Source organism: Mercenaria mercenaria, chromosome 7, assembly GCF_021730395.1.
Source record: "Mercenaria mercenaria strain notata chromosome 7, MADL_Memer_1, whole genome shotgun sequence".
Lineage (NCBI taxonomy): Eukaryota > Metazoa > Mollusca > Bivalvia > Venerida > Veneridae > Mercenaria > Mercenaria mercenaria.
In genome coordinates this window covers 14,459,177-14,477,786 of record NC_069367.1, presented here as the reverse complement: position 1 = coordinate 14,477,786, position 18,610 = coordinate 14,459,177, and the positions used below count along the sequence as shown (strand labels likewise).

Genomic DNA, 18,610 nt, shown 5'->3' with positions numbered 1-18,610 from the left:
AAAGATATTCCTTGTTTACTATTTCCAGCCTGGTAAATCATATATTTGTAATAGCTCTATCATACTTAAGTAATCAGCCTTAAGAGAATTTACGTATTTAAGTAGTTCTTTCTACAATAAAATTATGCTTTAAATATGTTTTTTGTTTTCATTGTTCAAGTATATTTGTTGATCCAGTAAGTAAATTGTAACATAAATTAGACACTGGAAGGAAGTACATTAATAGATTTCTAGATCTTTATTGATTAAGTAATTTTAGTAATTGATTCCTAGTCTCCGACACCTCCCCTGTATTTATGCAAAATATCATTGCTTTGCTTTCATATTTAACGCACTTCGGTCTTTTCAAGTATAGCATTACGGTTTGCTATATAGATCTTTGTGTATTTTCAGTATTTATGTAAATAAACATAGCTTACACGTATACATAACATTAAAATTTATTGACCGAAACTTGTCTTTATTCTATCTTAGAAAACACATTTCAACATCAAGTACACTGCGGAGTCATCTATTGCTTTCTCAGCACTTGGCTTTCCAACACATGTGATCACTCTTTGTCCGTCGTCGACGTTAGTATTAGTTATTGTACTAGTCTGTCCGTTCGTATGTCTATCGGACAACAAAGAAAGTGTTTATATCATTAACTGAGGAGTCTCAACAGGTCTTGCGTCATACACGATAGTTTCCTGAGCCCATCAGAGATTAACGCATCTAGGTACAGTAATAACTGGTATCTAGTGTTTGTGATCAACTCGTGTCTGTGACTGAATTCATACTGTGGCTGCATGAAACGGGACAAGAGTCAGCGCTTCCTATTATCCTTATCTACCCGTGCTGCACGCAACAAAGGTATACCCGCTATAATTGTATTTGTGATGGGTGTGGTCGAAAAGAACGCACAAACATTCCTCTAATGCATATGGAGGTATAGGAGTTATTTTTGGAACTGAAACCAAGAAGTTGTTGTACATTGGGGTTTGTAATAAGTTTTGTTTGCTATGTACTAGAGCTAAGAATTAACGTGTAGAACCGTCCATGCATAACTATTTCAAAAATTAGACTGAAAGCTCACAAGCCATGGAATCCGACATAATTGTGAAGTGATTTTCGGAAGCGGTCCCGATACATGGCCTTCGCTACACTAAAGTCATTGCAGATGACGATAGTAATGCCTTTGCACATTTGCAAGAACAAATTGTAGGTTGAGGTAGAAGGGCGGAGATGTTGGAATATGCAAAGCCTATAGTAAAATTTCTCCAATCAAACCTAGAGAAATTAGTAAGTGAAAAGCCTCATTAAAAAGGAAAAGGAAAGCTCACCAAGGTAAGTCGTATTCGCCTTAACACTGAGAACAAAACAAGGAAATGTTAGTCAAATACGTAAAGATATAATTAACTCCATTTACCATGTATCAGTGTTTCATGAGCATTGTAGTGAGTTTTGCAAAAAAAGACAGTCTGCTGATTGTAATGAAGATGTTGATGGAGGACCTGAAAATGATGACACTTTAGAGGACATATTTTAATCATAATGTAATTTCTAGAATATACCTTCAAAAATGAAATGGAAAATTCTAAGCAGGCAATTAGAAGTCAATGTAAAAAAAGAAGAGTTAAAATCAATCATAACCGATGTACATGTTCTATTGAATAGAATATTGACAAATGCGATAGACTTTTAGGCAATTTCACAACCAATTTTTGTGAAAGCTGTATGGAAATAAGAGCCAAATTTGATGATGGCAAATAGATGTGGTCGAGTGTCATGGTATACCCGATGTTATGGTGGAGCTTGAGGAAAATCTTGTGAGTGTCCTGAACTCCAACTACTTTTCAAAATGTAACCCATAAACAGGCAGGTGCGCATTTTGGGAAATAGCAACACAAAAATGTCAGAGTAAACCATCTAGCAAGGATGTGAAAAGGAAAACAAATTAGAAGACTTAAAACAAAGCTGCACAAAAAAGCAAAAGTGCATCATGGAAGTAATCTTGATGACACACCAGATGTAACTGCTGAAAAAGTGCAATAAAGTTGTGAAACATTTCTAAATGCAGCTGACAGAAAAAGCTCAATTAAGAAATGAAATGATTTTTCGATGTTCATGCGAAATGAACGACAGAATAATATCGACAAATCCATGAATCGCGCTAGAAATCCATGTTTAATTTGCCAGTCCTCTTCTGTCGTTCATTTCGCATGAACACCGAAAGAATAGTTTTATTTTGTTATATTTACACTATTTATTTCTTTTTCATTTGTAAACAAGATAATATTATAAATTGCACATATTTTGTGGCATTTAACATTAAAATCAACTTCCCGGCCTTTCTGTTCAAAACACGGAATAACTGCGATGACTTTTAAGAAACGTTCTCCCTGACTATACGTCAAAACAACAAACGGTTATCACTAAGCAGCGATAACATAAATTTCGCGCCATTCATTTTGCTATTCATACGAAATAAACGTCACAATTTACAATGGAAAAGAAAAGGTCAAATGTAATATATAAAATGTAAGAAATTGATGACACACAATATAAAACAATTGATCGAAACTTATCTACACTTTGGAGGAATGAGCGAAAAGAAAGGCTTACTACTTATAAGTTTGGAAAAATTATGTATCGCAAGACTACAAAAGATTCAAACAAATCGGTTAAATTCATACTGTACCCCAATTTTAGTTGTTATATATATATATACGATACGTGGATTAGCACAAAGAAGAGAAAACAATAATTGAATACAAGAACAAAACTAAGAATGAAGTGCAAAAGACTGGATTGAACATTTGTAATTCTCATAATTTACTGGGTGCCTCAACAGATGGAATTTTTCAAGACAAGAACAGTGAAGGCTTAATTGAAATTAAGAATTTTCTGCAAACAAACACATTTTTTCTCTAAAGAATCAGTTTCAAAAGTGCCAACTTTTTGTAAGGAAAAAGTTAAGTAAAAGTCCAATTAAAGGGAAATCATTATATATATCATCAGATTCAAAGACAACCGAATATTTATGATGGTGCGACTTTGTTTAAAGGAGATGTAATATTCATGATATTTATTCAGAGAAAACAGAAAGAGATTGGTTGGAAAATGAGATGCTACCGAAATTGTAGACTTTCTGTAAAAGGCTCCCAGTACTTGGATTCAGTGTTGTTATATTTTCTGGTCTTTTGGGATTATGGAGTGCTTTCAACATATGTGTAATAGAGTTCCGCTTAAGCCGGTGCTAGGGGGCGTGATAGGTGTTGCACATTCCATTACCTCTCATGAACAAACTCAATCAAACCGAGTTTGCTATTAATCTTCTTGGTTGCATTCTTTGCTTCCGAAGGATCCTTTTACAGATTGTATAAACTATCACAACAGCAATCTTTAAGTGCCGTGTGGCGGCTGTAAAAAGTATCCCCGTACTTTGATTCAGTGTTGTTATATTTTCTATCATAAATTCTTATTACCTGGATTAGCTCTACCCGGAACCTAAATAGGAATTCGTGAACTAAAATCACCATAGGTATTTATAAAAAATGGAAACGGTTTAACCAGAACTTAATTGTTTGCAGCATTTTCTTTTTCTTTAACGCTTTTAACTTTATGCAATGATGCCTAAAGCAGATGTCCGATTAAGTTTCATCCATAATAACCTGCCTAGAAAACCTTTGATTTCAAAAAATACTCAAAAACACTTGAAACTTGAAACTGTTTTATTTAAAATCAAACGCTTATTTTTACGTAAAACATATTCAATGGCGTTTTAATAACTACATATAAACATTACGTCTAAAAAATAAGACACATAAAAGATGTATGAAATACATGAGCATAAATATTATTATTATTTATTATTATACCTAACTTATATAGCACTCTTTTCATACAAAATATGTACGTTCAAAAGTGCTTTACAAAAACATAAAGAACAAATACATACACATACATACATGAAAACATATTGGTAAAAGATAGGAATGAATAGTAACAAGAAACTGCGTTCATTAAACGCTTGATGCCCCCGGTGGCATCCTTGTCGATACAAAGCAACCTAAGTCCAAAACGAGGTCAAGTTCATGGTCAAGGTCAAACTGAGGTCAGGTGATGTCTGAAGATGAGGAATGGTCACAGGTTACATCTGAATTAGTATCAAGTCATTCTAGTAAGGGGTATTGATGCTAGACGAAACGGTCCCATTTGGTTAACCTCGTACAAACGGACGAACGAACAAACGAACGAACGAACAGGACAATCACTATATGCCTCCCGCATCAGTAGATGCCGAGAGCATAACTAAAACAAGATCATCCATAATTTATGTTCAACGTTAAATTACATTACGAGACCAATCCCTTTCTCAAACACGAAACAAACCTTTCACACGGAGTGTGTTTCTATATTCGCGAAGACATTGCTTTTTCAGAAAAACCAGAGTTACAAAGTGATAAAATTGGAGCAGTGTGGGTAGAACTATATCTCCTGAAAACCAAGCCAATTTTAATTTGTTCTTGTTACAGGCCTCCAGATCAAAATGACTTTATTGAAAAATTCGAAAATATTTTGTCTAAAATCAGAAGTGATATCGAATGGTTTATTTTTGGAGATATCAACATTTGTCTTAAAAATAAAACGACTGGGTTAATCAATAAGTATCGTAAGTTGTTGTGTATGTTTAATCTGAAACAACTTATTACAAGTCCTACTAGAATTACTGACACTACTCAATCACTATCGGACCATGTTCTTGTTAGTCATCCTGATAAAATCTCTCAGTCTGGCACACTACCTTTGAATTCAAGTGATCATTTTCCTATCTATTGCACAAGGAAGGTAACTAGAGGTAAATTTAGTGAACATAATACTGTTAATGTTAGATGCATAAAGAACTATAATGTTGATGATTTTATTACATATTTGAAACAGAAGGACTGGAATCAAATGTTCACTGTTAATTCAATACAAGAGTCTTGGTTAAGTTTCAAGGACACTTTTTTGTCTGTTTTGAACGATGTAGCTCCAATTAAAGAAGTACGCTTAAAACAACGCACAGAGCCATGGATGGATTCAAATATTTTAGATCTGATAAGACATAGAGATAATTATATGTATAAATACAAGAAATATGGTGACAAAGATTTTTATAAACAATTTTGTTCTTATAGGAATAAAGTACAAAGAGCTGTTAAAAAGGCAAAGGCAAACTATATCTCTGAATAGCTGGAAGAAAATAATCACAGCCCGAAATCTCTCTGGTCTCAATTAAAAACTTGAGGATACAGTAATAACAGCAAATCGTCACCAAATGTTGTTCTAAAGATAAAAGACCGTCTTTGGTTTGAAGCAAAATTGATAGCTGACCATTTCAACCATTTCTTCACTACTGTAGCTTCTGTGTTGGTAGACAAGCTCCCTGCAGCTCCAAATTGTTTTAATGTTGCGTCCGATGCATTTATTAAATACGTTTACAAAATAAGAAATCCAGATTCCAAAAGTTTTAAGCTTCATACAGTTTCCGAATCTTTTGTTTATAAAGAATTGTGTAAATTGAATTGTTCAAAAAGTACTGGAGTAGATGATATACCGGCTAGATTTTTGAAAGACTCAGCATCATTTATAAAAAATTCATGTAACGTTCTTAATTAATAGCACAATTGTAAACCATACCGTGCCAAATGACATGAAAAGTGCCAAAGTTAAACCTATTTTCAAAAAGAACGATAGATCAGAAGTATGTAATATAGACCGGTCATTATTTTGTCCATCGTTTCTAAAATTCTTGAGCGCGCAGTATACAACCAGTTAAAAGCCTTTTTTTGTACAGAACAATATTCTGTATGAATATCAGAGTGGATTTAGGGGGAGCTACTCTACCGACTCCTGTCTCATCCATCTTACAGATCATATCCGTGAGCAGACTTCTAAGGGTCTTTTTACGGGTATGATAATGCTGGACCTGCAGAAAGCTTTCGACACAGTGGACCATGATATCATGTGTCGGAAGCTTCGGGAGATGGGCGTAGAGTCGGTGGAGTGGTTCCGCTCTTATTTGTCTGGCAGAACTCGGTCCGTTCATGTGAATGGAGCAAAGTCTGATTTCAGCTCGGTTGTTTGCGGTGTTCCTCAGGGTAGTATTCTTGGGCCTTTACTGTTTTTAGCCTATGTTAATGATATGAAAATAAGCATAAGTTCTTTTTGTAAACTAATTCTTTACGCAGATGATAGCGCCATTTTGTTTTCTCATAAAGATCCTTCTTATATCAGTCACGTCCTTGGCAAAGAATTAGAAAACTGTAGCAAATGGCTGATTGACAATAAACTTTCTTTGCATCTTGGGAAAACGAAATGTATTCTTTTTTGATCCAAATGAAAACTCAGTAAAGTCCCAAACTTTAGCATTAAATGTAATGGTCACGGGATCAAGTCTCAAACTTCAGTTAAGTACCTAGGTTCGTTTTTAGATGCAGACTTGTCCGGCACATCCATTGTAGAAAATATTGTCAAAAAAGTGAATAATAGGATTAAATTTTTATGTCGTCAACAAAGTTTTTTTAAAAAATCTCTCAGAAAAACTCTTTGTAATTCTTTGATACAATGCCATCTAGATTATGCATCAACCTCGTGGTACTGTGGTCTTACTAAAAAGCTGAAGAGTAAACTACAAGTGGCTCAGAACAAAGTAATTCGTTTTATTCACAATTACCATTGTAGAACATATCTTTGCGTCGCAGATTTTAAAGATCTTGGTTTTTTGAATATCGAATTCAGGTGTAGACAACTGAGACTGAATCATGTCTATAAGATTTTCCATAACAAGTCTCCCAGTTACATGCATGAACACTTTACAAAATGCGGTGATATCCATTCTTACGGGAGGAGATCACATTTAAATTTTTATATGCCACAAGTCGATGGGTTTACATCAAATTCATTTTATTACAATGCAATTAAGGACTGGAATAAGTTACCAGCTGACATAAAATCAGCAAAGTCCAAGGCTACTTTTAAGAAACTTTTAAAGAAACATCTATTATATTTTATAAAATGCAGCTGTATTTGAAAATTGTTTGTGAACATTTTGAAAAGCCAAAGTGTTAAACTATATATGTACAAACTGTATTACATAAAAATTCTTCATTTAAATTTTAATGTTTTCAGGAGTGTGTTTTACGTTTTTCTGTCTATTTAATGTCTATAAATACCCATAACTGTTAAAGAAAATTTTGTTAATCTTTATCAAATTTCATTTTCAGATATACCCATCAATTTACAAAGAGAAAGAATAGTATTTCAGCCTTACAAAAGCAAAGAAATACAACAGATCATATTCATGAAAGCAATGTATCAGATAGCCAGAACATTGATTCAGAGAAACCTTCTCCTTCGGTAAATGAATAGAGATGATAAATAATTTGTATCAAAATTAAAAAAATTTCAATTGAATTTAGATTTTGTTCTACGTATTCGAGAAAACTGCCAATCTATTTTAAATATTTTATCGGGGAACTGATTGTAAGATTATCTAATGAATTTCATGATACTGGACATAGGATATAGACCGGCTACATTCACAACTTCAAAAATATATATAAAAGAAATAATATAGTGTAAGAGCTAGTGTACAGAAAAGTATAGATTCTTATACATATTTTTATAGTTTTTTTTTTTCCAATAAATCTTAAATCAATTCATTTCCATATTAGATTAGAACAAATTTGCCTTAAGATTGAAGATTAGTGCATTATTTCCAGTCATAAATACAACCACATTGAAATTAAAATGATAATATATATGTTGGATAATATTTTTTCTTCATTCAAATAATGTAATGCTTAACAGTTTCCTTCAACATCCTCCTCTACCAGATCTCGTCTTTCAAAGTCAGCAGAACATTTTTGGTAGAGATATTATGCATGAGAGGGAATAAAAAACTAATTGGTACCGTGGAACAGTTCTTGATGTTATCTCTGGTAATATTAACTTGGTTATCTTTTCTTAATCTATTTGTGAAAACATTTTGTAGTAACTGTTACTACCTTTTCTTTTAATTTTATAGGGAGACCTTTGAACACAAGATATTTAAAAGGTATGAAATACACATCGTTGAGTTTACTTTAATATAGTGTAATACAGTTTATCATGGGAACACTCCTCATGAATTTGATAAACTGGACGAAGATTGGAAAGCTGGATCACTGAAGTTTATTTTTAATAAAGATAATTCAAATGTTTATTATATAGTCATTCTGGTTTCTGGAAACATTTCACTAATATTGACACAAATATGGCATTTACACTGAATATACCATTACATGAAATGCATGGAAATATATATACATAATGGGTAAGGGAAAAACACTTCCATTGCATTTTTTTGTAATTTCTTGTAAACCATACTTATTTCGTAAGTACTACTTTCATGCAAAATGTAAACACTGCATATGCCTGTTTTTTTTTTGGTTTTTTTGTTGTTGTTTTTTTTTCAAATGACAGCGGGTATGGAAGGATTATTCTTTCGCTTATTACTGGATTTGTGCACTATTCATTTTCGGACATTGTACATTGTACATAAGATTTGGTGCAGTGGATGCAATATTTATATAAAGGGGATTTAAAATATTGTTTGGTAGTCCACCAGGTAGCATATAATTTGAGTGAGCAAATGCCAAAAAAAAAAAAAAAAAAAACTTCCAGGTGTATCATTTGTTTCAAATTTTTGCATATAAATTCTTCCAAAAAAAAAAAAAACAAACAAACAAAAAAACAACTGATATAATGATATAAAGTAAGCGGTTAAAATGTAATTCAGTATTCCCATCCACTTCCTGGTTCATTCACTCCCTTGATGAATCTTTAATTATTATTTGGCGCTAATGTTAATTTCAGCAATGCAGGTCTTATTCGAAAACAGAAGCAAAGACAGTCCAGGGCACACTCATAACAACGCAGTTGTAGCATTTTAGCCAATATATTTCTATATCTAACATATTTAGAACCATGTAATCTACTATTAAAGTGTTTACTATAGTAGCCTCCCCAGTATCCGAGTATGCGAATAATGCTAATTTTAGCTCACAAGTTTTTTATTTAGCACACAAAGGCTGTATTATTGCGCTCTGTAGTACAAATGTACATGCAATAAATGCAGGTTATAGACACATTGACACAACATGATACACGACAAGCTGTTTATGGTGTAATGCATGATGGTGAAGAAACTCCCCATGAAGCTGATAAATTGCTGGTTGATAACGGAAATGTAATGCAATAGAAATGTTTGGGGGAAAAGGAGGTGGAACTACTTTTTGACACTCGGTTTAAGATTGCATACTCCGCCCAAAAAACTACAATTATATCGTCTGCTGATGACTACTGCGACTAAGCCCGATCGATTCATGATATTTTGGAAGAAGTGCACGTGTATCTGATTTTTAAAAATGCCTATTGCAATCTGAAATATTAAGCAATTAGTTGTAGTTAATTGTTAGACGCAATCGGTATACAGTATAGCTTGTAAGTGTTAGTAGTGTTGGTGTTTTAAATATAGATATAATTAAGAATTATTAACACTGTATATGTATATATTTAAAAGTTATTATGTAACGGTACTAATTACAATACATACCTTAAACCAAGCGTTTTGCATAAGAGTGTTGCCGTTGCATCGGTAAATTGTGGCCAATAATGAACAACAATGCCCCAAGAACCATTATAAAATGCCTCAACTAATCCTTCCGTACCACGTGAATTAGTTGGCCACAGCCGTATTGGGAACCCTAAAGAACAACACATGTCCTATCAGGATACAGTGATCTGTACATGCTTGTATGTACTGCATTTACACATTTAATGAGAGCTTTGTTAAAGATAAAAAAGTTTATGTACACCATCAAGTGTGTAACAGAAGTAATGTCTCATTTTCTCTTATACGACTTACTCAGTACGTGATTTTGGGTTTAAACTCCTTTCAACAACTTTTAAGCTTTGCTGAGCGCCAAGCTAGGAAACTACAAGTACCATATTTAACATCTTATGTACGAAGCGTCCATGTTTTCTTGTGGCAAAGAGCACAATGCCCAATTTTTTAGTGCTGCCTCATTGCAATATTACGTCATAGACACTCGGCATGATGCTGACTATCCTCTAAATACTGAGCGCCAAGCTAGGAAACTACAGGTACCATATCACACCCTCGAAACAGGCACTGTACAACTAAACTATCGAGGCTATGCTCCGAAAGGTAAGTATGGTCTAAATGTCAGAGTATTAGCAACAACATTTACCAACAGACAAATCGAAATCAGAATGCAGTAAATGTAATTGCAGATCCGAAAAAGTAAAAACTTGTAAAATTATTTGTCAATAGAAATAAGTATAATCTATTCAGGATGTTCGACAGTTTGTAAATCTAGAGATATATATACATCAAAGTTAACATAAAAAAGAGTACATATTTACAGTAAAATACCTTCAGAATAGTGTCCATTTGCCAGTAACACTGTGACGAAAAAAATATATCTCATAATTGTAGCCAATGGATAAATCTGAAAATAGAGTAGTATTTAAAAGTTTACTGTTTTATAAGATAAATTTTGTTCTTTTGACCTGTTTAAACCAGTTGCGAATGGGAGCTAGCAGCGCTTATTTATCTCTCTGTCTCCGAATCAAGAGTGAACTTTGTGTAAGTCATCCTTTCTTAGCATGTTGTTTATCTTTTTACAATTATATATTCGTATCAAACAGATCTTACAATAAAATATTCGTATCAAACAGATCTATATGAAGATCTTATTTACCCGAGATTTGATAATTCTTAGCTTGAATATCATCAAAGCTATCATATCATCAATTCTGCCTGTTTACCGTTTTACAATAGAAGGCCTTATAAAGATGATGTATTGTCTATGTATGTTTATATGCTGTTAACAGTACAACTAGAAATACATTCTGCATGCCTCATGGGCAGAATGTCGAGCCCGCCAGCTGTCTAAAAATGTAACATTTATTGTACTATTAGGCAGTGTCAGAAATGATTACACTAACTCTTGTATTTGCATATGATTTTTTTTGACGAATCATAAAAAAAAATCTATATAATATAAGACCTCACAAAACTCCTTACCAGGTCGAAATAGGTCAAAATACATCGAAAAGTTGGATGTAACATGCATGTTGTATCACAGAAAAGTGGTGTCAATTTTTCCCCACGGCCAGTAATTATTACAAATTTACAATAACAAGGCTGCCTCATGGTGTTGAACATATGTGCCAAGTTACATCAAATCCCCTTATGTATGAAGAAGACATGCTCCAGACAATGTCATTCTTGTATCTGACCTATGGCCTCCAAGCGTGACCTTGACATTTGACCTAGGCACCTGGTTCTTGCGCATGACACTCCGTCTCATAAAGGTGTACATTCATGCCAGGTTACATCAAAATCCACCAAGCATAAGGAAGAAATGCTCCGGAAAAGCTTGAATTTGGCCTTTGACCTCCAACTGTGACCTTGACGTTTGAGATAAGAACATAGGGTTTGCGCATGATACTCCTTCCTATTGAGGTAAACATTCATGTAAAATATAAACAAATTTGGTCCATGCATGTCAAAGTTATGGTCCAGAAAAACTTAAATTTCACCTTTGACCTCCAACTGTTACCTTGACCTTTGAGAAATTATTAGATTTAACAACCACAAGACCATTAAGTCAAGTGTTCAGTACTAAGTCTCGGTAATTCATGTAATTAATGCCCATGGATTTATAGTCCGGGGCGATATGAAAAAAAAATATAAATTTGCGATATTTTCTTGGGAATGTAGATTCTAAATTTGCCGCCCACCATTTAGAAAATTCACTACGGCTGTTGAAATGGAATAGTGAGAAAAAAATCTTTAAAACTTCAGCTCAGGCTTATCAGCGTGCTATCAAAATATGCGATCATAAGATGTACTCAAAACCGCAGACACTTGGGGTCATGTGTAACACAATCATGTATGCATGATTGGTTCCCCTATCTGCGTTGTCGGTACCTGTGCATGTCAGCTGGGCGCAACGAACAAATCCAACGGAAAGTTGATGTGGCCAACGCAAAATCACTGGCATGAGATTAAAATAACGAAGAAATTTAAAGAAAGTATATTTAAGCCTGATAGTGTATAAGAGTATTTTCAAAATGCTACCAGAAACTTTGGAAACTTGTTCATGTTCGTCATATATATCTGTGTGGTGATAATATGCAGAAAATTGTTGACTAATACTAAGATAAGCTTTTCAAAACCCCATATGTCTGTGCTCAAAACTGGCCACAAACAACTATATGAGATAAACTTTCTTTCGTAGATAATAACGGCCGTCGTTTTGGAATTCAACATGGCTGCCATGAGTGAAAGATAAATGTTCTATTTGGACTGTAAAAGAAACTTCTGTCACCTAAGAGCATGATAGATATGAAAAAAAAAATGCTTCAAAATAGCCACCATATAAATATAGGTAAATGTGTTACCAATGGACTGTGTTACTTTGATATAGCATATCATAAAAACAACATTTCGCAAACTATTGAAAAAGATCTCAAATAAAAATTTGCTCGGACTATTATTCTCAGATGATTCCAGTGACAAAGATCGTGAAGCTATGATGCAGTTATAGCAGAAGCCTGTAATTTGAAAAGCATTTAATTCCGGGGTACCTATGAACAGACTGGGTAAACTAGGGCGATATGATAATTTCATTGTACTCGCCTGTTTTTTTTTTTACTTTAAACGTTCAAAATTATATGTCAGCCTTTTCGCAAAGCAAAGTAACTATTTTCCCGGTTGGCAGTCACAGTAGACTTATAAGAATAGCTTCTGGAACAGCTTCAACTCTTGAAATAGTATCATCTTCAGTTGGAGATGGATTGATACAGACTTATCCATTGACCAAAATATTTTAGTCCTTTATCCGATTACAGCAAATCGCTAACCTCCTGGTTTTATAATGGTCTTACAATGATCGTTCTTCCCCACCCTTCATCATCAGTCATCGTTACTAGTTCCTTGTTTTACGAACATGCCTTGGTAAGATAAACGTACCCCCGCCACCCACCACGCCCTTTCCCCCGTTATATACAACATTAAATATATGAGAAACTGTAAATTGTTTTAATTCAGGGCGTATAATTATGCTTGAAATAGGTGTTTAAAATATTTATTACATACCTGAGATCAACGAAGTTGCCTTCTTGCAAGAAAATGTTAGCTTCTAAAGCACATACTTAAATATGCTCCGAAATAAGCTAAAAGTGATGTGAAAAAGTCTGAAGTCAAAATGTGAAAGTCAAAAACATTTGTAAGTCAAAACGCAACAAAAGTGGCCCTCCACGGCTTCCGTGCGTAGTGACTGTGGCAAGCAGCATTCTTGTTCCAAGTGTTTACTAGAATAGCCTGTCGAAGACATCTTTATGTGCATACTTTATCCTATTAAACTAAACATGCCTTCTATTTTGTGTTTACGCAATTATTTTAACCATTGCTATTCAAACCTTTCGCGCTTCAATTGTGATAAATGTAGTTTTCATGACTACAATGTAGTTGATTCAATTCGTGGGCTTATAGTATCGCATTACTGCTTTATTTGAAAACATTTATCAATAAAGATGTTTTAGAAATTATGTTCATCTGATCCTGTTATGTTTTTACACACAACTTCCTAGTTCTTTGTATAACCATTATAAAACAATCGACGATTTACAAACCTAATGCTTATTTTCATGTTTTTATGACTGTTTTATTATCATTATTATTTGTTTGTTTATTTGTTACTATTGCTGTTGTTTAGTTGAACGTCACATCGGAACAATTAAAGTGCTGGCCTTCTACCATTCGATGGTGGAAGCTGACCCCAGGTGCCGTGCCACTCCAGGCATGATTTTGTCAAGGGCGGTAATTGGGTTAAACAACAAATCAAATTATTAATGAAATAATTCCGTTTAAGGCAACTAAACTATTTAGATCAAGTTTGCCCGAACCAGTTGTATTTAATACAGGAGTTTCAATGTATTACTGGTCATGCAGAAAATGTGAGATATTCTTATACGAAGACCATTTATTGGTACGGACAAAACTATGGAAACAGTGTGAGCCTCCTGTTTTAAGTAGTTTCCGATTAAAGGAAATATATAACACTAAGTTAGCTTAATTAATGTGAAATTATTCCAACGTCCGAATATCACCACACTTTCTGTATAATATTATGTCGATTTGGCTTGGTGCTGCTATTTTATGTATGTTTTGGTATCAAGTGGACAATCAGAGCGAACACTCAACGGTCGAATTCAAATTGTATCTGACGAAAAGTGACCGGGCCGGTTATAACCTGGTAAAGCCTAGCTATGTTAATTTAAACGTGCTTCGCGCTGCTCATGTCAACAAAAATGTTACAAACAATATATGGCCGAATAATACAAAGATTGCGAATTACAATTATATACCTCACATTAGCTATACACATTTGCATACAATTCTTAAACCAGGATTTTTTAAGTTCAAAATGGGGCATAATTTGCGCAAATATGGGACTTGATCCTGTTAGGTTAGTTATTGACCCAGAAAAAGAAACAAATAAGTTTCAAAACCACATGCATTTTCTTAATAATTTTAAGTACTTCAATGCAAAACTTTAACCAGGTTTTCAAAAGGGGACATAATTTGGCCGAAATGCATATCCAGATCATGGCACTTGATGCTATCACCTAGTTTTATAAGCCCGAAGACACGTGTAGAGTTCCATTTATATATCTGCATTAGTTTTCAATACAGAAGCTTGCACGTAAAACTTTAACCAGGAATTTGTAAGTCCAAAAAGTGTCACAATTTGCCCAAAATACATGTCAGAGTTATGGGACTTGATCCTGTGAGGTTGCATATTGACCTATTAAACGATGAAAATAAGTTTTAACGCCATATTCCTTTAAATGATAGCTTTATGTACTTGCATGCAAATCTTTAACCAGGATTTTCTACGTCCAAAAGAGGGCATAATTTAGCCACAATGCATGTAAAGAGTAATTGGATCTGATGCTATCATCTAGAGTTATAACCCCGAAGAAACATGTGAAGTTTAGTTCAATATCTGCATTAGTGTTGGAGATAGTAACTTGCATTTAAAACTTTAACTAGGTTTTTATAAGTCCGAACGGTGGCATAATTCGGCTAAATACAGGTCAGACTTATGGAACTTGACACAGTAAGATTGGTAATTGACAAAGGAAAAGAAAAAAATAAGTTACAAAGCTACGCCTTTATATTAAAGCTATATGTACCTGCATGCAAAATTGTAATCAATGTCTGACGCCGACGCCCACGCTAGGGTGAGTAGAATAGCTCTACTATTCTTTGAGTAGCCGAGCTAAAAACTGTGTTATACTTAATTTTTGGTATTTTGAAACTGATTTTCCATTATTTAAGATGAAAATACTTTCTCTAACCTACATCATGAGCCGTATAAATAAGCAGATGTTACTGCAAAGTTACATTATATCTACAAAATAGCAGTAAAAGGTGAAACAAACCTGAGACTCCAAAAATATGAAAACTTCCTCTTTTCACAGTTTCAAAGTGCACATAACTTTACAATTTATACGTGGTGTCGATACGCTTGTATAGGCATGAAGTATTAAAGGCAGTTTAAAGGATCATAACGCGCAATCCAATTCCCATAGGGAATACACTTAAAATGGGATAGGTGACATCCGGTGCTGGTTTTGCACGTAAAAAGACCAAATTGAGGTATGTGTTATCATGATTTTGCTCAGTATGAGACAATAATAAATGTTCTCGAAAAAAAAGCAATATGCTATTCGACACCAATATGATAATACATCATATTTGTAAAACATCTTGTTTGAAATTTATGACCCGGCTCTATCATCACAAATGCTATGGCGACACGAAGCGTGAAAAATATGGCAATTTCTGACCTCTTATGCCTAGTCTGAGGACATCTGACGCTTCTAATGATAAACTTACTGCAATAAAGTTTGCGCCTACACACGTGCATAAAAAACTGTCCCTTTTCAGTGAAAATAACTGCCTGAATTATGTCAAGGAAAATAGGACCATGATTTGGATTTCATCGGAGGTAAAGAAACACACGCATTGTATCATTATGCATACCAATGGTACAGTGGATCTTAGAAATGTTAGTGTAATTATAATGGAAATTTGATCATGAGGAAACATGCGTAAGCATTTTCCGTTATGAAAATAAAATAAATTAATTTCTAGTTAAATCTTACTTTCAATAATTGTTTTCTAAAGTTCTTGTCATAAGTCACTCGTAAACGAAGTAGAAAGTATTATTGAATTTACTGATTTTGATTGCCTCCTTTTATGTCTCTAATTTTAAAAGCTCATGTGCATTATTAAAACAAATGTTTTTCCAGCCATATAAATATGCACTATATCTATTTTGACAGCTTTCTCAACTATCTTTGAAATAAAATTTAGAGTCTAACGTTTTCTTAGAAGGACATGTCACTGGAACTATTAAATATAACGTTCAGTACTTTTTCTTGCAAGGACATGGCACTGGAACAGCTCAATATCGTTCAGTATTCTTTCTAGCAAGGATATGGCACTAGAACAGCCCAAAACCCATCAGTATTCTTTCTTGCAAGGATATGGCTCTGGAACATCTGAATACCGTTCAGTATTCTTTCTTGCAAGGACAGTGCACTGGAAAAGCTGAATACCGTTCAGTATTCTTTCTTGCAAAGATATGGCACTGGAACATCTCAATAACGTTCAGTTTTCTTTCTTGCAAAGATATGGCACCGGAAAAAGACAATCGCGTTCAGTATTCTTTCTTACAAGAATATGGCACTGGAAAAGCTCAATAACGTTCAGTTTTCTTCCTTGCAAGGATATGGCACCGGAAAAAAACACAGTAGCGTTCAGTATTCTTTCTTGCGAGAATATTGCAATCGAAAAGCTCAATAACATTCAGTATTCTTTCTTGCAAGGACATGGCACTGGAACAGCTCAATAACGTTCAGTTTTCTTCCTTGCAAGGATATGGCACCGGAAAAAACACAGTAGCGTTCAGTATTCTTTCTTGCGAGAATATTGCACTGGAAAAGCTCAATAACATTCAGTATTCTTTCTTGCAAGGACATGGCACTGTAAAAGCTCAGTAACGTTCAGTATTCTTTCTTTCAAGTACATGGCACTGGAACAGCTCAAAAAGTTGTTTTCATTCTTGCAAGGACACGTTACTGCGACAGCTCAAAAACGTTGTTCAGTGTTCTTTCTGGCAAAGATTTGGCACTAGAACAGCTGACTACCGTTCAGTATTCTTTCCTGCAAGGATATGGCACTGGAACGGCTCAATAACGTTCAGTTGTCTTTCTTACAAGGATATGGCACTTGAAAAAAACAATAACGTTCAGTATTCTTTCTTGCAAGGACATGACTCTGGAACAGCTCAAAAATTGTTTTCTTTCTTGCAAGGACACGGTACTGTGACAGCTCCAAAATGTTGAGTATTCTTTCTTGCAAGGAGATGTCACTGGAACAGCTCAATAAAGTTCAGTTTTCTTTCTTGAAAGGTTATGGCACTGGAACAGCTCAATAACGTTCAGTATTCTTTCTTGCAAAGATATGGCACTGGAACAGCTCAACAAAATGTTTTCTTTCTTGCAAGGACACGGTACTGTGACAGCTCAAAAATGTTGAGTATTCTTTCTTGCAAGGAGATGTCACTGGAACAGCTCAATAAAGTTCAGTTTTCTTTCTTGAAAGGTTATGGCACTGGAACAGCTCAATAACGTTCAGTATTCTTTCTTGCAAAGATATGGCACTGGAACAGCTCAAAAAATTGTTTTCTTTCTTGCAAGGACACGGTACTGTGACAGCTCAAAAACGTTGAGTATTCTGTCTTGCAAGGATATATCACTGGAACAGCTGAATAACGTTCAGTATTCTTTCTTGCAAAGATATGGCACTGGAACCGCTGAATACCATTCAGTATTGATTCTTTTTTCCAAGGATATGGCACTGGAACAGCTCAATAACGTTCAGTATTCTTTCTTGCAAAGATATTGCATTGAAAAAGTCCAATAACCTTCAGTATTCATTCTTGCAAGGACATGGCACTGTAAAAGTCCAATAACCTTCAGTATTCTTTCTTGCAAGGACATGGCACTGTAAAAGCTCAATAACCTTCAGTATTCATTCCTGCAAGGACATGGCACTGAAAAAGTCCAGTAACCTTCAGTATTCATTCTTGCAAGGACATGGCACTGTAAAAGTCCAATAACCTTCAGTATTCTTTCTTGCAAGGACATGGCACTGTAAAAGCTCAATAGCGTTCAGTATTCTTTCTTGCAACGATATGGCACTGGAAAAGCTCAATAACGTTCAGTATTTTTTCTTGCAACGATATGACACTGGAAAAGCTCAATAACGTTCAGTATTCTTTCTTGCAACGATATGGCACTGGAAAAGCTCAATAACGTTCAGTATTTTTTCTTGCAACGATATGACACTGGAAAAGCTCAATACCATTCAGTATTCTTTCTTGCAAGGATATGGCACTGGAAAAGCTCAATACCATTCAGTATTCTTTCTTGC

The 18,610-nt window shown here is 34.4% G+C and overlaps 1 protein-coding gene across 1 annotated transcript in view; it reads right to left on the bottom strand.

Annotated features, from left to right (window-relative positions):
- The window catches only part of LOC123556042 (neurotrypsin-like), a 34,412-nt gene extending 18,776 nt beyond the window's left edge, over positions 1 to 15,636 (bottom strand). The window contains exons 1-3 of the mRNA XM_053547046.1: positions 15,550 to 15,636; positions 10,466 to 10,541; positions 9,623 to 9,773 (exon numbers count right to left, since the gene is read on the bottom strand). Of these exons, the coding sequence (XP_053403021.1) occupies positions 9,623 to 9,773; positions 10,466 to 10,520 (206 nt within the window). The 5' untranslated portion in view covers positions 10,521 to 10,541; positions 15,550 to 15,636. The remainder of the gene's footprint in view (positions 1 to 9,622; positions 9,774 to 10,465; positions 10,542 to 15,549) is intronic.
- Positions 15,637 to 18,610: the final 2,974 nt, after the last annotated feature.